The 19,211-nt window shown below is 64.4% G+C and overlaps 2 protein-coding genes across 4 annotated transcripts in view; one reads left to right on the top strand and one right to left on the bottom strand.

Annotated features, from left to right (window-relative positions):
* The window catches only part of CSNK1D (casein kinase 1 delta), a 14,612-nt gene extending 634 nt beyond the window's left edge, over positions 1–13,978 (top strand). The window contains exons 2-10 of one of the 3 annotated variants that reach the window (XM_040989730.1): positions 2,474–2,584; positions 7,072–7,220; positions 7,445–7,673; positions 7,801–7,971; positions 8,204–8,352; positions 9,243–9,414; positions 9,512–9,651; positions 11,172–11,235; positions 11,935–13,037. In XM_040989730.1, the coding sequence (XP_040845664.1) occupies positions 2,474–2,584; positions 7,072–7,220; positions 7,445–7,673; positions 7,801–7,971; positions 8,204–8,352; positions 9,243–9,414; positions 9,512–9,651; positions 11,172–11,204 (1,154 nt within the window). In that variant the 3' untranslated portion in view covers positions 11,205–11,235; positions 11,935–13,037. Of the gene's footprint in view, positions 1–2,473; positions 2,585–7,071; positions 7,221–7,444; positions 7,674–7,800; positions 7,972–8,203; positions 8,353–9,242; positions 9,415–9,511; positions 9,652–11,171; positions 11,236–11,934; positions 13,038–13,768 lie in introns of those variants that run through there. The other 2 variants (XM_040989729.1, XM_040989731.1) reach the window with 2 other exon arrangements.
* A 204-nt stretch (positions 13,979–14,182) lies between these two features.
* SLC16A3 (solute carrier family 16 member 3) lies at positions 14,183–18,925 on the bottom strand. Its single transcript, XM_040989728.1, has 5 exons — positions 18,889–18,925; positions 16,011–16,259; positions 15,769–15,912; positions 14,930–15,688; positions 14,183–14,724 (listed from the first exon to the last, which is right to left on the bottom strand). Exons 2-5 carry the CDS (start codon positions 16,231–16,233, stop codon positions 14,459–14,461), a joined length of 1,392 nt encoding a protein of 463 aa, XP_040845662.1. The 5' UTR covers positions 16,234–16,259; positions 18,889–18,925; the 3' UTR covers positions 14,183–14,458.
* Positions 18,926–19,211: the final 286 nt, after the last annotated feature.

Raw genomic sequence — 19,211 nt, forward strand, 5'->3', positions numbered from 1 at the left:
GGGGCAGGGGCAGGACGAGGGGCGGCAGGCTGGACGTGGGGACAGGACGAGGGGCAGCAGGCAGGATGTAGGCAGGCAGGGGCAGTGGGACTGGGCCTGGAAGCAGGCAGGGGCCTTGGTAAACAAAGGCCGTGGCCCTGCTCTAGGCGCCGGGGTCCCTGGTGTCCCCGTCTCGGGTGGGTGTTCAGGATGGCCAGCGTGGAGTTGGAGGTGGCGTGCCCCTCCTGGAGGGCCTGCAGGGTGCCCTCTGCTCTTGCCAGGGCCCCCGCTGCGGGCACCTGGAGGTGGCTGTTCACCTGGTCGGGGTTCAGGCCACAGAAGGTGCCGGGGTGCCTTGGCTGGTGGGGGGCTGGCTGCAGTGTGTCCCAGCGACTTCCTGCTCCGGCCTGGGACTCCGGGGGCCCCGGGTCCGCTGAGTGACGTGCTCTCGGGATGTCTTTGAAATGCTTGTCCTGGGTCACCTGCCAGCATGGCCGCGAGTTGGTCCCTGGTCCCTGGCAGCTGGCCCCGGGAGCCGCCCGTGCCGAGCACCCCGCTGGCCCTGGATGGGGGGCCTGCACTCTGCTTTGGTCTGTGCTGGAAGCTGAGGGGTTGTGGCCTCATCTTAAGGTGGGCCGGTGCTGCGAACACCCGAGTTTCCAGGTGGGCCGGAGGGCAGGGCGGGGGCAGCATTCTGCCTTTTGCCCAGTGTCTGGCCTTCGGAGTGTGTCCCTGCTCGGCTTGGGCTGCCAAGAACTTGAGCGCAGGCCCTCTCCCTAAGCTTGCCGATGGGAAGGGCGTGGCGGGCCACTCACCTGCAGTGGGCAGGTGTGTGTGTGTCGCCTGCTGCTGCTGGGCCTTTGACCTCTTAGAATAGCTAGTGCTGTTAAGTGTGGACAGGTGTGGACGGGGTCAGCTGCTGATGTCTGTGCGAGCTGAGCGCCAGAGGCGTGGGGCAGCTGGGTCTCTGTCCCAGGCTGTCCTGCAGGCATCTGTCCTTCACCCGTCCCTGGGTGGACGTCCACCGTGATCTCCCCAGATGGTGCGCCCTGCCCTCCACGTCCCGTGTCTGCCCCACGAGGTGACCTTTGCCCAGCTGCGCACAGATGGCTTCCTCCTGGCTGGCTGTGGGAGGGGCGCGGCTGCTGACCCTCTGTCTCCTTTGTGTAGCAGGGCAGGGCTGCTGGGAGAGACCCTGCCGAGCTGCCCTTGCGCTGTGGTGGGACCCACCAGCTGCTGAGGACTCCTCTGGGGTGAAGAGGGTGTGAGTGGCACCAGGTGTCATCCGGCTGCTCCTGAGCCTGGGTGCTGTTGAAGGGAGGCTGTGCAAAGCTGCAGGCCGGCGAGTCCAAGTTCTGTTGCTGAACCTGGGGGAGGCTGTAGTCCACGTGACACACAGCACAAGGCTCTGCTGCTGGCCCAGGGACAGAAACTGTCCTCACACGCGCTGGACAGCCCTCCCTGGGGGGCCCTGGGAAAGGCTGATGGTGGCCCGGCCATGGCCTGGTGTGGGGTAGGTGGGACACTCCGGGTGCCAGAGCCGAGCTGGCACCATTGTGGGCTCTTCGCTGTCCTCGCAGTGGACGTCGGCTGCCAGCAGCCTTACCCCTGCAGGTCATGCTGGCCCACTTGGGGCCCGAGGGAGCTCCTGACGGAGGAGGGATGATTCACCCTTCCTGGGGATGCGGGCCGCAGGCTGAAGCCATCCTGGTCGTGTAGGACTGCAGCCAGGGCCCAGGCTTGCTGCAAGGGCTTTGTACACACCTGCTCCTGGCTTGTGCCCTGGCTCGTGGTGAACAGGAGCGCCCAGGGATGCAGGCAGAGATCCCTCCCCGCAGGCTCCTTGGCCTGTACTGTGGTCTGTGCACAGTTCTGTCTGGGCTGCTTGAGCCTCAGTGAATACTTCTGGGAATACCAGCATTCCTGGGGGCCTTGGAGGGACCCTGCGGGAGAGAGATCAGGCCTGGCACGGCTACCATGGCGGGGTGGGGACCCAGACACCAGCCAGCAATGGCTGCTGTGTCACCTCCATGCCCCGGCTCTGAGAAATGAGTCTGCTCTTGCCTTGATGAAGATTTACTTTCATTTGAGACAGACAGTTCTCAGCCACTGGATCATTCCCGAGGCACCTGCAGTAGTGGGGGCTGGTTGAGGGCCTGGAGCCAGGAGCCCAGGCTGCCCTGCTGGTGGCACAGACTCAGCTGTAAGCTGGCACTGATGCTGGCTGCAAGCGGGGCTTGAGCCCTGCCGTTCCAGTGTGTGATGCAAGGGTGCTGCGTGGCACCTTGCCCGCCAGCAAACGTCCTCCAAGCCCCTTCTGGTCTAGCTTACGGAGCTGCTGGGCTCTGAGGCGGTGTTGGGGTGGGCTTCTGGCTGAGAAAGCGAAAGTGGGGGCATTTGTCCGCAGGAATCCGTCTGACGCCCTGGGGTGGTGTGTCCTGGGTGCTGCAGAGTGGCTGAGCACTGAAGCCCATGGTTTTGTTTTGTGGCCCAGGCACGGACATCGCTGCAGGAGAGGAAGTGGCCATCAAACTGGAGTGTGTCAAAACCAAGCACCCGCAGCTGCACATCGAGAGCAAGATCTACAAGATGATGCAGGGTGGAGGTGGGTGCGTCGCAGGGAGAGGTCGGGCCTGGCCAGGCTCCTGGTCCCCAGCCCTGCTCCCCAGGGCCTCGGGGAGCAGGCGGCACTGCACCCTGTCCTCGCTGCCTTAGGGTGGAAGGGAACCTGTCCAGGCTTTGTGCACAAGAGGGGGAGGAGCTGGTTGGAGCTGCTGGTGGATGGCCGGACTGCTGGGCTTGCCTGGGGAGAGGGGCGCGCACACAGCTGTGTGGAGGATCCTGTCACTGGTGACCAGCCCATCCGGGAGGGGTGCAGAGGACTGTCCCGAGTAGCTGTGCTGTGGTAGAGGCTGGCCCAGGTGCTGGGCACCTGCTGGTTCTGGCCCAGCCCGGCTCAGTCTATGAGTCAGAGGGGAAGGCTGAGGCTGCCTTCCTCTCTCTGCCTCGCAAACACATACACAAGAGCTGTAGGACAAAAAACATCAGGGAGCAGGGGCCCTCAGCCCAGATGGCTGGCTGGCCAGGGGGGCAGGGCCCCCCCACCATGGCCCCCTTCCTCCCTGGCAGTGTGGCGCTCTGTTGGTGGAAACGGTCTCCTGCTGGGGCGATGCTCCTGGGAGACTGCAGGGAGTGCAGGCCGGGTGGGCCCCAGAGCCCTGTGCCTGTGCCTGTCCCCTAGGGGGCCTCGTAGGTAGTGAACTCCCGGTGTGCCGGTGGAGCCCAGTCCCACCCCAGGCACGGGGTTCTGCTGACACGCCCCGCACTCTGCCTGTGACAGGGCTTCCTGGGTGGCACTGAGTGGCCAAGGTATGTCTGGGGACTGGGGCACAGGTCTGCCCCAGTTGTCCCCACCCGTACACAGTCCTGGGGCACAAGGTTCAAGTTTGGTTATTGGGACAGAGTAGCCACCAGGCAGGACCCCAGGATTGCTTACCTGTCAGTGAGAACCCTGCCGTGGGTGCAGGCGCTTCTGCCTGGCACAGCCTTCACACAGGAGAGTGGGCAACACGCCTGCCCTTGCTGCCCTTTGCGTCTTCCAGTTCCTCCGCTGTGTTGGACTGCAGGCCTGGTAGGGGCAGTGACGCTCACGGCAAGGCCGAGCTCCTTGGAGCCCTGACCACGTCGGGGTAGGTAGTAGCTGTCCACACCCAAGGCTGTTCTGGCACGTGGCTTTTGGGGTCACTGTGTGCGTGCCGCGATCCCCAGTCTGCCCCTCCGCCTCGTGGGCTGCAGCTAGCTGGCCAGTTCCGTGCAGCGTGGCTTGCTGGAGCCTATGGGCTGTCAGCAGCGTGCCCTCCACGCCAAATAAAACTCAGGGAAAGTGGAATTAGCCACGGGAGTCACAGGCAAGTTAAAAAATGATTTTTTTTTAAACTTCAGTCTATCTGAAAAGTAGCAGTAGGCAAGTGTTCTGTCTGCTTGTCCACTCCCGGCTGGCCAGGCTGACACTAGGGGCCCGAGCTGCGTGTGGCTCTGTGACATGGATGGCAGGCCTCACCAGGCGCTCTCACAGCACCTGACTCCTGTCCTGTAGGAAGTTGACTTGCATTAGGCTTAAAGGTCACTTTAAAAATATGGTAAAAAAAATTTGTTTGTTTATTTGAGATAGATGGCCCCGGTCCATTGATTCACTCCCGAAATTGCAGTGTCAGCTGGAGTGGAGCTAGGCTTCAGCCGTCTCTGCTGCCTGGCAGGGGGCTGCGTGGGCACGGGGCTGCAGGCGGGAGCCAGGCCAAGGCTCGGCTCTCACAGAACCTCCTTCCGCTGGTTCACTCTCCAAGGCTGGGCCAGCTGGGGCCAGGAGCCACGGGGACTCCACCTGGGTCTCCCACACGGGTGGCAGGAGGCAGGCGTCTGGACCACTCCGGTGTGAGACGCCACATCACAGGCAGCATTCGGGTCGGCTGTGGGCTTTTAAGAGATGAGGGATGGGAAGATTTCTGTCTGCAACCACAAGTTCACTCCCCATTAGCCACGTTGCCTGGAGCTGAGCTGACCCAAAGCCAGAAATTTGTTCTGGGTCTCCCAGGCGGGTGCAGGGTCCCAAGGTCTGGGGCCAGCCTCAACTGCCTTCCCAGGCCATAGGCAGGGAGCTGGATGGGAAGTGGAGCTGCTGGAACACAACCTGGCACCCACTGGGGCGCGTGCAGGCGGAGGACTGTTGAAGGGACGAGGCAGCCACACCCATTCTGCAGTTTGCTCTGTGCTCAGTGACAGCGCAGTGATCGCTGAGTCACCAGGGCCTCTGCAGGACAGGGACTCTGACTCTTGCAGTTAGATAATGTGTGGCCTGCCCCTAGAAGGGGCCTGGGACAGCTGTGGGCAGACCTGGGCACCTCCCACACAGAGGAGCAGCTCACTTCCCTGGGTGAGCGGCAGAGCCGCCAGCTGGGCACACAGGCTGCCCCTGCAAGGCTGAGTCCCGCCACTGCTGTCCTTGCTGTCCGGGTCCTCTGGGTGACCTGGACGCTGCTGCCTCACACGGCTCCTGCTGTGGTCCCACAGGACATGTAGTAGATCTGACCTGCCTTTCAAGGTACAGCTGTGAAAGAAGGCGTGTTTGCCGTTTGGAAGACCGAAAAAGGGGCTAGACCAGGCCAGGGCGGGGAGCCCGGGGCTCCTGCTATTCCTTACGGGCGCAGGGTCCTGAGGCCTTGGGCCGTCCTCTGCTTTCCCAGGCCGTAAGCAGGGAGCTGGATGGGAAGCCGAGCTGCCGGGACCTGGTGTTCAGTGGAAAGTCCTGCTGGTCTCACCCCTGTGCCTGATTGCCGACCGATAGCGTGTGGGTGTTTATTTGAAAGTTGGAAGCACCCTGGTTCACCCCGTGAGGGGGCCACAGTGGCTGGGCCGGCCAGGCTGAGGCCAGGAGCTCGGGGCTCCCCCGCCTGCCCCTGCACGGGTGGCAGAACCGCAGGCGTTTTTGCTGCCTCCCTAGGAGCTGCTCCTGCTGTGGACAGGGGTATAATGTGATGTGCTGCAACACTGGCCCCTGCAGTGACCTCATGGGCCTTCCTCCTCTTGTAGCATTTGGGGCTCCTGCTCCTTGTGTACTGGACACTGCCTTAGTCCCCAGTGACTGGCACTGTGGTGACACGATGGGGGACGGCGTTGAACATTTGACTTTGTCAGGGTGGACATGGGCTGCATGGGGACGCAGCCCAGTAAGGCACTGCCAGCAGTGCCCTGGCGTGTGTTGCGCCCGCTCTGCTGCAAGGCAGCCAGTTAGGGCCCCTGCCACTGGTGGGAGAGCCCCGGATATACTTGTACGTGCCCGGCCATCTGGGAAGGGACCAACAGATGGACAGTGTGTCCCTGCCTCCTGCCTGCCACTCTGCCTTTCAGTTAAGTTTCTTAAAAAGGAAAAAAAGCATCTCTCTGACTCTGAACTGAGGAAGCATTTTTTAAAGGATTTATTTATGGATTGGGAGGTAGGGAAGCAGACGTGTTTCCTGGGTCACTCCACAGATGTGCCCTAGAGCCAGGGCCAGGCCAGGAGAAGTTGAGGAGGTGGACATGGCGTCTGCATTCCCGCAAGGGCCTGGGCTCAGCCTCTGCCATTTCCCTGGCACGCTGGCTGGAAGCTGTGTTAGAGCACCGAGAGGTGGGGACTCACATGAGCCATCCAGGATGGGTACAGGTGACCCAGGTGGTGGCTGAACTCTCTGCCCTGAGGTGTGTGCCTGTGCTTAAATGTCAGGCGCGTTCCCTGCTGGTGCCAGAAGTGCTGCAGGGTGCAAAGACCACACTGCGCCTGGCCCGCGGAGAATGGTGCGTGTGCAGCGTGCTGTGGAACTGGGTCCCTGTGCTGTGAGAACGCCACGCTGCCTTGGGAGGGGACTGCAGGCTGGAGAGTGGGCTTCAGGGAGAGCAGAGAGCCGCAGGCACTGCTCCCGTCCCCGCTGGAGTCTGATGCTGGGCTTCCCGACCAGGTCCCCTGTGTGGTGGCAGGGCCCTGGTGCTGCCTCCCCGGAACTTGGAAGCAGAGCTGGGGTTCCAGCCAGGCCCCGTCTGCCCCCGTGGATGGGAGGTGGTGTGGTGGCTCTGCCTCCCTCCCGTGCTCCCGGCCGTCGTCTGTCCCATCAGCTCCGTGCGCGCTGTGTCACGGACATCTCTAACAGCCAGCACTGCTGGGCTTGCTTTGCTTGTTTTTCTTTTCCTTTCCTTTCCTTTTTCCTTTTGTTTTCTTTTCATTCTTTCTGTATTTTTATTTATTTACTTAGCTTTTATTTTCCTAAACGCTTGCTTGCTTATTTATTTGAGATACACAGTTAGACACAGAGATGTCTTGCCTCTGCTGGTTCATTCCACAAGTAACTAACTGCCATGGCTGCAGCCTGGCACTCCCCTTCCGGGGCCTTCTCCACTGCCCTCCCAGGAACGCTGTCCGGGGTCCAGTGGGATGGGGGGTGGGCTTCGTGCAGCTCTGCAAGCAGCTGCACCACAGGCAGAGCAGACAGCCTGGCTCCCCGACCTTCCTGTCTAGCCGGCCCTGGGAGCTGGGCTGACGTGTTGTGCTTTTTCCCTATCCAGTGGGCATCCCCACAATCAGGTGGTGCGGCGCTGAGGGCGACTACAACGTCATGGTCATGGAGCTGCTGGGGCCCAGCCTCGAGGACCTCTTCAACTTCTGCTCCAGGAAGTTCAGCCTCAAGACCGTCCTGCTGCTGGCTGACCAGATGGTACGAGCAGCTCTCCCGGGTGGCACCCCCCTTGCAGGGGCCTCTGGACTGGGGGGCGCAGACCAGTGTGTGTCCACTCCTGTAAGAGCCTCTGAGAGCATGTAGCTGAAGCCTGAGGAGTCCTGGGGAGGGGGAGCCACTCTTGTTCATCCTGGAGCTGCCGAGGGCTGGGGAGCCTCCCTGGCTGTGGGGTCTCACTGCTGCTGGGCCTTCTGGCCTTGCAGATCAGCCGCATTGAGTACATCCACTCCAAGAACTTCATCCACCGAGACGTGAAGCCTGACAACTTCCTCATGGGGCTGGGCAAGAAGGGCAACCTGGTCTACATCATTGACTTTGGGCTGGCCAAGAAGTACCGGGACGCCCGCACCCACCAGCACATCCCCTACCGCGAAAACAAGAACCTCACCGGCACTGCGCGGTACGCCTCCATCAACACCCACCTCGGCATCGGTGAGCCCTGCGCGGGGGGTGACCAGCTCCAAGGGCACTGAGGCCTGGCAGGTGGGTGGACGGGTGGTCCTTCTGGCCTGGAGTGGCTGCACACAGCTGACGTGTATGCTTTCCCTTTTCTTTCTAGAACAATCTCGGAGGGATGACTTGGAGTCCCTGGGCTACGTGCTCATGTACTTCAACCTGGGCTCTCTGCCCTGGCAGGGGCTGAAGGCGGCCACCAAGAGACAGAAGTACGAGCGGATCAGCGAGAAGAAGATGTCCACGCCCATCGAAGTGCTGTGCAAAGGCTACCCCTGTGAGTGGGCCGGAGGCCGCGCGCACGCGCGCAGGGCTGTGTGCACCTGGGGGCCAGCCCCCGGAGGCAGGACTGGCGTGGCTGACGGGCAGCTCTGGGCCGGGGCTGTCTGCAGTGAGTGGGCCCTCAGCTTGGTCAAAGGGCGCTGTGTGGTTTGCCGTCCAGGCTGGCCCGGTGTGGGGACAGGGGCGGCGGGAGAGGGGTTGACCGTGGCCCCGTGTCTGTCCGGCAGCGGAGTTTGCCACCTACCTGAACTTCTGCCGCTCCCTGCGCTTTGACGACAAGCCCGACTACTCGTACCTACGACAGCTCTTCCGGAACCTCTTCCACCGCCAGGGCTTCTCCTACGACTACGTGTTCGACTGGAACATGCTCAAGTTTGTGAGTGCTGCCGCCAGCCGCCCGCGGTGGGGCTTGCTTGGGGCTCGGGGGGCGGGGCTGCTGGAGCAGCCATCACCTGTGCCTGCGGACTGGCCCTGGGCTGAGCCGGTGCCACGTGTCTTCGGTAATACTGTTTGTGATGCGTGGAAATGAAGGGCCGTGCGCAGTGGGAGCCCCGGGTGTGCCTGGGAAGGGGCCCGGGTCTCCAGCGGGGCAACGGCAGTCTTTTCTGCCAAGCTTTTCAAATAAAAATGAGTTAAAGAAAAAAAGAAATACTGAACAAGTTTGTTTTCACAGATTGATTTGTTTGGAAGGCAGAGAGGGCAATAGACTGGCCTTGGCTTAAGTCGGGCCAGCCGAAGCCGAGTCCCCGGAACTTTGCCTGGGTCCCTGACGTGGCGCTGTGTTCTACACTTGCAGGCTCATGGGCAGGCAGCTGCATTGGCAGTGTGGCAGCTGAAACCGCACTCGGATGCTGCTGTGCCAGCTCACCCAGCTGCATGGCAGTGCCAGCCCTTATTGCACGCTTATGGAAGGGGCTGTGCTGTGGCTTTGCCTTGAGGCCGACATCCTGTGTGGGGATGGTTCCTTTTTGCTGCTGGGGAAGCTGGGAGGTGTGCCCCCACATCCCTGGCAGAGAGCTCTGCCTGCCCGGTGCTGGCAGTTCCAGCCCTCTGCAGAGCGACTCTAACTCTTTCAGAGCATATCTTAAATAGCCCAGAACACAAGGTGGGGCTGTCTGCCCACTAGTCTGACTGCGATGCCGCTAGCATCAGCACCGCGTGGATCCCGTGGCCACCTCACAGACCCTGCATCCCGCGCTAGTGGCGGCTCCCGTGTGCGGCCCTTGGCCAGCAGCAGTGCCGGGCTCACCTCGTGGCCTTCCCCAGGGTGCGAGCCGGGCTGCCGACGACGCGGAGCGGGAGCGCCGGGACCGAGAGGAACGGCTGAGACACTCGCGGAATCCAGCCACCCGTGGCCTGCCTTCCACGGCCTCTGGCCGCCTGCGGGGGACCCAGGAGGTGGCGCCTCCAACTCCCCTCACCCCTACCTCACACACGGGTGAGTGTACCCCACGCCGTGCCCGCCTCCCTCTGCTGACCCCTCAAGCGGGAGCCAGGCCCAGAGTGGGGCACTCACCCCGGCCGTCCTCCCGCAGCCAACACCTCTCCACGGCCTGTCTCCGGCATGGAGCGAGAGCGGAAAGTGAGTATGCGGCTGCACCGCGGCGCCCCGGTCAACGTCTCCTCGTCAGACCTCACGGGCCGGCAAGATACCTCGCGCATGTCCACCTCACAGGTGCGTGTGTCGGCGCTGTGGCCTGGCCAGCTGAGCGTGGGGCGGGCCACTTGAAGGGCCCTGCTCCTGGCAGGCACCTCAGTTGGCCTGTGCATCTCGGAGCCAGGCTTGGGGTCTCCGTGCCGCTGCCCTGCTTCCTACAAACAGCGCCTGCCCGCCCTCCCGTTCAGGGTTAGTGTGGGCCCAGCAGCTGGGGTCCCTGCTTCACATGGCCTTGTCCTCTGCGCTGTGCGGAGGCCGCATGGTGTGGCTGGACAGCGCCTGGGGCAGGCCCCGGGCGTCTGGGGCAGCTGCGGGGTCTCGCTCTCATGGCTGTTTCCTCCCAGCAGCCCTTGTTGCTCTCGCTTCCTGCAGTTCTATGGCATAGTCATGGGTTGGGACAGCGACATAGCTTATAGTCTGCCACCTCGGGCCGGGTGAGGGAACCTGCGTGGGGTGTGGCGTGTGCTGCCCACGCCCATACGAGGCCCTGAAGTTCCTTGGCCCCGGGCCACTTGCCTTTTTTATTTTTTTTAGTCAGATAGAGAGGAACAGAGACAGAGAGGAAGATCTTCTGTCCCAATTCACTCCCCAAGCGGCCACAACACCTGGAACTGAGCCGATCTGAAGCCAGGAGTCAGGAGTCTCTCCCATGTGGGTGCAGGGTCCCAAGGCTCTGGGCCGTCCTCACTGCTTTCCCAGGCTACAGGCAGGGAGCTGGATAGGAAGCAGAGCTGTCAGGACATGAACTATTGCCCATATTGGATCCTGGTACGTGCAAAGTGAGGACTTTAGCTGCTTGGCTACCACTGCGGGCCCAGGCCACTTGTCTTGGTGACTTCCCTGAAGATTCCTGATGTACTAGATGATGTTGCCGCAAGTGAGCCGTTTCCTGTGGTCACTGTCCCAAAGAGGCCGAGGACGTGTGGGGGATGGCACCGGGTGCCTCCTGCAGGACAGGGTCTGCAGGGCACAGGAGAGAGCCCGCAGCCTTGGGCGGCGTCTGGTGTTGGGGTTCGGGCAAGGTGCTTCAGCAGGCCCAGCCCCCTTGTGGCCACACCAGGAGTCGTCCCTGGTGACCTGTGGCTTGGAGTCGTGTTCTGTGTGGAGAATGTGTGGCTTTTCCTGGAGGAGAGTGCTGGGGGCGTGTCCTCTGCATGGGCAGCCCCTCTCCGCAGTGCGTCCGCGTGCTGGTGCTTGGTGCACACCGCTGGGCCAACGTCCCAGTGGAGCTGCCTCCACAGGCTCCGGGGGCTCTCTCTTGTTGGGACCCCCTCCTTGTCGGGGCATCCAGCGCTAGTCAGTCTCATCATGGGGCGCGAGGCCCACCTCCTGCGTCCGGGCCGGCAGCCTGTCTTCTGTACACTGTCTGTACCCATCAACTTGTTCCTCCTCTGGGTGGTGTGCTTGGGCTACCCCACCTGGAAGCCTTGCTGAGGCCTGGTTGCGGGGCGCCCGCTGCTGCTCTGTGGGCCCACCCGAGGCCAGGTGCGCCGGCAGGGGTGGGTGCAGTCACCAACAGCTGTCTCTTCCCACCTCAGAATAGCATTCCTTTCGAACACCACGGCAAGTAGCTGCTCGGCTCCCGTCGGAAGGCAGCACTGGGTGAGTGCTCCCGGCAGGCAGCGGGGGGTGGGCGCCCCGCACCCACCTGTGGCTGCATGCCAGGTGCCGGCGGCGGCTTCTTGCGCTTATTCTCCTGGCGTGGGCTCGAGTGTCCACCCGGCCTCCGGGTACAGTGACCAGGAGCCCTGCTGCCGTGCTTTGGGCCTCCCAGAGCCAGTGCTGCCCTCCCGCCCTGGTCCGCTGGTGGAGCCGGAGTGCCCGCGTGCCAACATCCTTGGGCCGCTGCTGCGTGGAGCCTCGCTTGGCGTCGGCGTGTTCTCTGAAGCTCTTGCTGCCTCGGCCTCCCGGGGCCCCGGCCCGTCCTGGCTGCCCATCCTCTCTGTCCTCATTCTGTGTTTCTTTTCAGCCTTGGTCTCTGCCCAGCCATTGCGTCTACATGGCTGTTGTCTGTACTGACCTGCCCAGCCGCGGTCACTTCCTCTCTGCCGTCAGTGCATGGCCGGGCGTCCGCCTCGCAGTTTCTCTTGAGCGCCGCGTGGGCAGGGACACTGGGCCACGTCCCGGGGCTCCCTTGCTTGCATGCCTCTTCCGTCTTCTGTCGCTGCTCTGCGGAGCCTGCATTCCGGCCGCACACGTCTCTCTCAGTTGGGGACACAGGTGTCCAGGTGGGGCTCCATCCAGCTGTTGGTGTGCCCACGCCCCTTACACTGACCTTGCCCTATTCTCTGGCTCCGACAGATCCCCGGTCGGGTGGCATCCAGTGGTCTGCAGTCTGTCGTGCACCGATGAGAAGGCTCCTTGTCGCTGTGAAGGGCAGACAATGCATGGCTGATGTCCTCTCTTACCAATGGCTGTACTCTGACACGCCCCCGGTCTCCACCGAGGTTGGCACCGGGAGCTCTCCAGGCCTCTCACCCAGCGACGCCTGGGGGGGGGGCGCAGAACAGACTAAATGGACAGACTCCAAGGGCCACTCGCCTGGGCCACCGCAGGCCACACGGACTGTTACCATGGGAGACCCTGGTGCCATCAGACGTCTGAGCCGCCTGGCCCCCCCACGGCAACCACCAGTCTTCTACTTGGTTAAGACAGTTTTGTATCATTTTGCTAAAAATTATTGGCTTCAAGCTGTGTAAGAAACCTGTCTTTTTATTGTTTCTTTCCCGTCTTTGCGGTCTGAAGAGGTTGACTTTAAAGACTCCGTGAAACAAAGCTGGCTTGTATGTTCTGTACTGAGGGCAGACAGGCAGGGAGTGCGTTGTATGGTGTCGTCGCCTGCTGGGAGGGCGCTGCTTCACAGGAGTCCTGTCACCTGTCTGCGCGTGCACCTGTGCGCCGAGCACCCACCACCAGAGGTGTGGGCGGGCAGTGCCACCTGTGTGCTGATCCAGATGAAGAAGCCAGAAGGCCATGGTCCTGGCGCAGGTCCTCAGGCGCTGAGCAGCAGGGAAGGCCCACCAGGCAGAAGCGGTTCTGTCCACAGGCCCTGCTCCCAGTTTGCCATGATGGGCAAGCCAGATGCTCTGGGGGGAGCCGGAAGTGGGGGCCAGTGGCCAGCAGGCGTGTGTGAGGGTTGGCAGAATTGTGTGGTATGCAGAGCTGGGGCTGCTGCCCACCGTAGCCTGGTCTGGTGCATGTGGCTTTGGGGTAGGCCGTTGACCAGTGGGAGAAGCACGAGGCTGCCTTCCCCACCGCCTCAAGTCGGGCCCAGCCAGACATGGGAGTGTAGTTAGGCCGTCAGCCTGTGTGTTGGTAACTGGTGTCTCAGCTGTTTTACTACCACTGTATCTGTGTACCTTAACAACTGTGTAAATAATAAATTCATAATGACTTGTACCTTTCTTCCATGCCCCTCCTGTGGTCTTCATTGCCTTGGTGCTTGCTGCGCCCCTCAGTCAGCATGTGGCCCGTTACCTCAGCTGCCAGCTGAAGTTTGTGCTGCATACTTTGGGCCAGTGCTGTCAAGGTGCTAGAGGCCACTGAGGCCAGAGCCATGCTGGGCAGGAGCCATGGCTGACCCCTACACAGGCTTGTCATCGCTCCGCCGGGGGCCTTGAACCCCCTCCTCCAACTGGGGCTGGCTACTTCACTGTTCACTGCAGCTGTGGCACCTTGCCCAGGGTGCCCTGGCACAACCTGGGTGGCTGTGTGTCCTGGGGCATCACGTGTGTGTGGGGGGGAGAGTGAATGTGCTGTGGATGCTGCCCCACATGGTGGACAAGGCTGCCTGCCCACCCTACTGCACATGCCTGACCATGTCTGAACCCGACTGCAGGGTCACTTGGCCATCTGCAGGGTGGGGTGGGCGAGCACCAGGACCCTGTTCATGTCCACCTGGCCTGTGCTTGCCTCCCTCTAACTGCCCACTCCACCCTCCCACTCCGGCCCCCTTCCTTGGCCACAGCAGGGGGCCCCTGTGGGTTGTCTGCAGAACCTCAGTGAGGTCAGCAGACTGGGCAGTTGCCTTGGTGTGTCTGAGGCCCTGGGCCCCATGGCCAGGCAGAGTAGAGGGAGAGGGGCCGGGCGGCAGGAGGCAGGCTGCGACGTGAGCTCTCCTTGCTTTTCCTTGCAGAGGAGCAGGGATGTGGCGTCTCTCCGGCTGCACACGGCCCGCCAGGGTGTCCGCTGCCGTCCCCAGCGCTCCCGACGCACCAGCTACTGAGGCGGCCCCAGGGCAGGCCAAGTGCTAAGCATGGACTGGACGGAGTGGGACAGGGAGCAGAGGCCAGCCCTGGGTGCTGCCCACACAGGGCAGAGCTGCTGGCTGACCAGAGCACAAATAAACGGAAGCCAGGGCGCCCTGCGTCCCAGCCATCAGTGGTAAGCACAGGACATGGGCCGGCCGACGCACGCTCTGCTCTGTCCCTGCCCTGCCAGCTCCAGTCTCCATGCCCTGGGGATGGCAGACAATGTTCTGAAATAGGTGGCACTCGGGGAACCCAGGGCGAGGGCCGTCAGAGGGAGATGGGGCGAAAGACCACAGGGCTCCCGGGAAGCGCCCTCACGGGCCGGTCCCACCCGGGTTTATTGCACACGTCCCACAAGCCCCCAAGCGGAGCCATGAAGGTTCCTGGGTCCCTTGGCGGCTGGCACGTGCGGTCAGCTCGTAACCCGCAGCTTGGCTCCACCACAGATGCTCTCCAGAACAACACGGCCCTGCCCCGCCGCCTCCCCCGCAAGCCCGCCAGGGTGACCGCTGACTGACGGCCGCCCGAGCTGGTCTGGGTGTGGATCGCCGTGAGCACTGCCCAAGGGGGGACGTTCACACGCTAGTCTCCGGGGTGTGCACCACCTCCCCGTTCTGCTCGGGTTCCGCCTTAAGGAAGTGTTCCACCTCCCGCGCATCCACCCCCATCTCCTCCGGGGGCTTGTGGAGCTTCTCGGGGGCCGCGCCGGGTTGGGGGGCCTCAGGTTGCTTCTTGATACAGAAGAAGTTGCCCAGGAGCAGCACCAGCGAAGAGCACAGCACCTCGGCCCCCGCCAGGATGAACACATACTGGTAGACGTGTGTCGCGTCCAGCAGCTTGCCTGCAACAAGCCCAGGTCACCAGCTGACACCCCCTGGCCCAGGACACAGGCTGTCCCAGAAGGCCGCAGCCTCAGTGGCAACCCAATGCCCAGCTCCATCAAGGCCCTGACTCACGCCACACAGCCGACCCCTGGGCAGGCTTGCCCCGGCTCGCTGCCTGGCAGGGGCTGGCAGAGCCGTGGGTCTCCTCTTGGGGTCACTCACCTCCAGACGGCGGCCCGATGAGTACGGCCACAGCCTCCAGCAGCAGCACCAGGCCGAGGGCGCTGGAGAACTTGTGGGTGCCCACGATGGCCATGAGCACCTCGAACTGCAGGGCCCCCACCATGCCATAGGAGATGCCGAAGAAGACGCAGAAGACCACGAGGCCGCCGTAGTCGCTGGCGGTGGAGCCCGTGAGGTCGGTGAAGCCGTTGAAGAACATGGCAAAGCTGAAGAGGTAGACGGAGTAGGGCCGCACCCGGCGGAGCCCGGTGATAAAGCCAGCCGCAGGCCGCGCGAAGATGTCAATGAAGCCCAGGATGGTGAGCAGGAAGGCGGCCTGCGTGTCGGGCACGCCCAGGTCCTTGGCATAGCTCACCACAAACACAGGCGGCACGAAGAGCCCGAGGACCATGATGGAGGCGGCCAGCGCGTAGATGATGAAGCCACGGTCCTGGAAGACGCTGAGATCCAGCAGGCGCCGGGCCGGCCGCTGTGGCCCCGAACTCCCGGCCGCCGGGGGCGCCCCGAGTGGCCGCATGAGGGCAGCGCACACACAGCAGTTGAGCAGGAGGCCGCCCAGGATGAGGAAGCCACCACGCCAGCCGTAGTGGTGCTGCAGCAACTGGCCCAGGGGCGACAGGGCACACAGGAAGACAGGGCTGCCCGCTGCTGCCAGCCCGTTGGCGATGGGGCGCCGCTTGCTGAAGTAGCGGTTGAGCATGATGAGCGATGGCTGGAAGTTGAGCGCCAGCCCCAGGCCTGGGAGGGAAGGGCAGCAGTGAGACCCCCGTGGGGAGATGGGTGTCAGGGTGCCCAACCTGCCCGTCTGGCCCACTCACCGGTGATAACCCCAGTGGTGAGGTAGACCTGGATGATGCTCTGGCAGAAGGACGCCGCCACCATGCCCAGCGACGCAAACAGGCCTCCCACCAGCATGACCGGCCGGCAGCCGAAGCGGTTCACGCACACGCTGCACAGAGGGCCTAGGGGGCAGAGTGGAGGGCCACGGCTGAGGGGACCGCTCGGGGCCTCCCTGCCCTCCGCATGCCCAGCCGGCCGGCCGCGGTACCCGGGGCCCTACCTGTCCCATAGAGCATGGCCAGCAGGATGGAGGAGATCCAGGCCGTGTCACTGTAGCCAATCCCGAACTCGCGCATGAGCTCCTTGAAGAAGACGCTGACCGCCTTGGGGAAGGCGTAGGAGAAGCCGGTGATAACGAAGCAGCCGAACAGGACGGCCCAGCCCCAGCCCCCGTCAGGGGCCTTGACGCCCGTGGGACCCTCGTCCACCACGGCTCCTCCCATGGCCAGGAGGGCTGGTCTCACAGCACCTGAGGAGGCAGCGGGTCGTCAGCCAGGGGTGGGCGGAAGCCAGGCCCGGCCAGAAGTGGGCCTGCTGTCACTCCCTGCCCCGCTGTGGCTCTCAGAGCCCACCCCTGAGCATCTAGGGGTGGCATGTGCCAGGCCGCTTCCCACTTGCAGCTGGGTCTGGATGGGGCCCTGGTGCCCTTGCTCTCTCCCCCAAGGGCAGCAGGGCTCTGCTCGTGTCCACGCTGGCTGGGGGAGCCTGAGCCCCCAGGCCATGGCAGGAGGGGCCAGGAATCCTCCTCCATGCACCTGATGAGGCCAGCGGAGGCCCCAGGCCTCAGGAGGACCTGCACCCAGCCCCAGGACTACCCTGCACCCCCACACAGCCACCTCGCACCTGGGCAGAGGAGTGCAAGGCAGAGGTGGAATGCCCTCTCCAACCAGCCCCCCAGCCCCAAAGGCAGCCCACATCTCCTGCCAGCTCACCAGGACCACTGCTGAGGCTGTGTGGGAAGACGGGCGGGCAGTGTGGGCGGCCCAGCTAGTTGCCCAGTGCCTGCACCACTCTTCTGTCCCCTGGGGCCGTGGACTTGGGCCTTGGCTCCACCCCCTGCCCCCAGTTCTGTCTACCGAGCCGTGACCCGGCAGCGATGGCCAAGGTCCTTGGGCTCACAAGGGATCCCCCCCCACACACACCAGGTTCCAGGGGTGGCCATGGTGTCTCTGCTTTGAATAAACTGACAGGCAGAACCAGCGGCATTGGTGGTCCCAGGCAGCACCCATGACTAGCCGGCTGCACCAGCCTCCAGGGCCCTGCCCGCAGGTCCACAGGAGGGCGGAGGGGGCAACTCCTGTGGGGGGCCTGGATGCTTGTCCCCACCCAGCTAGTCATCTGGTCCAAGCACCCTCGGGCTGCCCTGTGCACCCGGGCGGCTGGCCTTTCTGTGACATTTACCCTCTGGGACAGCGTGTGAAGCAACCCAGAAATAACCCGGCCTCGGTGCCCCGAAAGCTGATCCCCCTCGGGGCGGGGCGGTGCCCACAGGCCTTCCCCAGGACCCTGGCCGGAGTCCTTGGGCTCACCCTCCAGAAGCCACCCTGGCCGAGCCACCCGCATCCCCCCAGGCTCCTGCCAGCAGCTCCTTGGGGCCGCCGCCCTTGGCCCCCACCCTCACCCGCCTGCCCTGGCTTCTGTGCAGGGGCTCCTGGCGTTGGCTGGCCTGTGGCTCCGCCAGGGACGAGCCCTGCCCCTCCTGGAGTCCTCGGCTTCAAGCCCACGTGTCCAGCCAAGGATCAGGTCCCTCCCAGCCCCTGCCTGCTGTGCCCCGTAGATGGGTGCTAGACGAGGGTCTGCCCAGGCCTGGGTCCCATTCCATGGCCACTGACTCACACAGCCCTCCCGCCTGCCCAGCCCCTGCAGGCCACTCAGAGCTGCAGCCTGCTGGGACCCCTGCCACCCCTTGGCCGCCCGGGCGGTGGAGGACGCCGCCTCCTCGAGGCCACCGGAGCCCCTGCGCTGACCCACAGCCTGCCAGTGGCCTGCGCCGGGCTCGGCCGGACCCCGGAGGCACAGGCTGGGCAGGGGGCCTGGGGCTCCCGGGCCCGGGGGAAGTGGCCGGCAGCCCCCGGGGATGCTCTTCCCGGCCGGCGGAGGAGAGACGTGGGGGACGTGACCACGCCGAGGGAGGAGCCGCTGCCGTAGTGCCTGGAGTACGCGCCCCTTAGCCCGCTACCGTATTTGCCGGGGTCCGCCCGTCCTGCCCCTCCGCAGAGGCCGGGGAGCTGCGGTTCACCGCCTGGGGTATCAGCGCCGGCCCGAGGTGACTCCGAGAAGGCGAGGCCGCACTTCTTTGCCAGGTCATTCACTCGTTCGGAATGCACCCTACAGGGGTGCCTGGGACGCTAGGTGCTGCCCAGAGGAGCGGCCCGCCCAGTCGCGTACCCTGACGGCTGCTCCAGGGTCAACAGGAGGCTGCAAGCCGCCTCCCACGCAGGCGTCCACGCTTCGGGCAGCTAGGGCCCGGAGCCCTCTGGGTGGCCGGCTGCACCCAGGGTCACTCCAGGTGACGGGCTAGAGCCCCTGGCCACCCGCCAGGCTCCCTCTAGAGCCCACAGCCAGGGTCCACCCCCGAGACTGCGCCCCCAGCGTGGAGGAATGAGGTTGGGGACCTGGGGAAGCCCTAGCGCATGGCACCCACTCCGGCTGCGGACTGGTGAAGCCTCCGCACCCTCCACTGTGCCCACCCCAGAGCCCGATTCTGGCCCTCAGACGGACTCCATCCCAGTGTGCCCTGGACAGGGAGAGGGGACACTCGCCCCTCGGCTGTCCCGACCCCAGACCCCAAGCCCCGTCGGCGCTGGCAGCTCAAACCCCCTCTGCCTTTGGGCTCCGGAGTCCGCCCCAGTGCCACGCGGCTTTGGCACCTCTGAGTGCAGGAACCGGGGTGCGAGCCGCTGCCCAAGATGCCCGGCGCGCACGTGCGCCCCAATCCCTCAGAGCAGGGATCCCCGGCTTCCCCGCCAAACACCGCCCGCGCCCGGGGCCTCCCCAGCGCCACGGGTCCAGCTGCAGACGCCCAGCCGCCCGAGGGCCGCCCGACCGGGCACAGGGGGGCTTCTGGGCACCCGCAGCTCCCGGCGGGACGCGCCTACCTGCAGCCGCTCGCCTCTGCCGGCTCTGCCGGGCGCCGCGCCGCCGGGGCCACTTGAAGGCTCCGGTCGCTCGCGCCGCACGTCCCCCGCGCACGTCACCACCGCCTGGCGCCGCCCCGGCCGCCCCGCCCGGACCCCGCTCGGCAGCCCGAGGGTCGGCTCCCCGACGGCGCAGACCCCGGCCCAGGGCGGCCGCGCCCAGACCCGCCCGCCTGGGAGCCACGCCGCGGGGCCCTCCCGCCGGCTGGCCGGGGCGCGGTGCTCGTCCACGGCCTCCCTACCTGAGTGGCCTCGGAGGGCAGCCTCCCACCCACCCCGACGCT

The sequence above is a fragment of the Ochotona curzoniae genome, unplaced genomic scaffold (genome assembly GCF_017591425.1).
Source record: "Ochotona curzoniae isolate NIBS_2020 unplaced genomic scaffold, NIBS_Ocur_1.0 contig_523, whole genome shotgun sequence".
Classification (NCBI taxonomy): domain Eukaryota; kingdom Metazoa; phylum Chordata; class Mammalia; order Lagomorpha; family Ochotonidae; genus Ochotona; species Ochotona curzoniae.

Excerpts from the sequence above, each read along its gene's own strand:
- SLC16A3 (XM_040989728.1), bottom strand. The coding sequence starts at position 16,233 with ATGGGAGGAGCCGTGGTGGACGAGGGTCCCACGGGCGTCAAGGCCCCT. Across the intron at positions 15,913-16,010 it reads GGCCATGCTCTATGGGACAG|GCCCTCTGTGCAGCGTGTGC; the intron begins GTAGGGCCCCGG and ends TCTGCCCCCTAG. Across the intron at positions 14,725-14,929 it reads CATCGGGCCGCCGTCTGGAG|GCAAGCTGCTGGACGCGACA; the intron begins GTGAGTGACCCC and ends GGCTTGTTGCAG.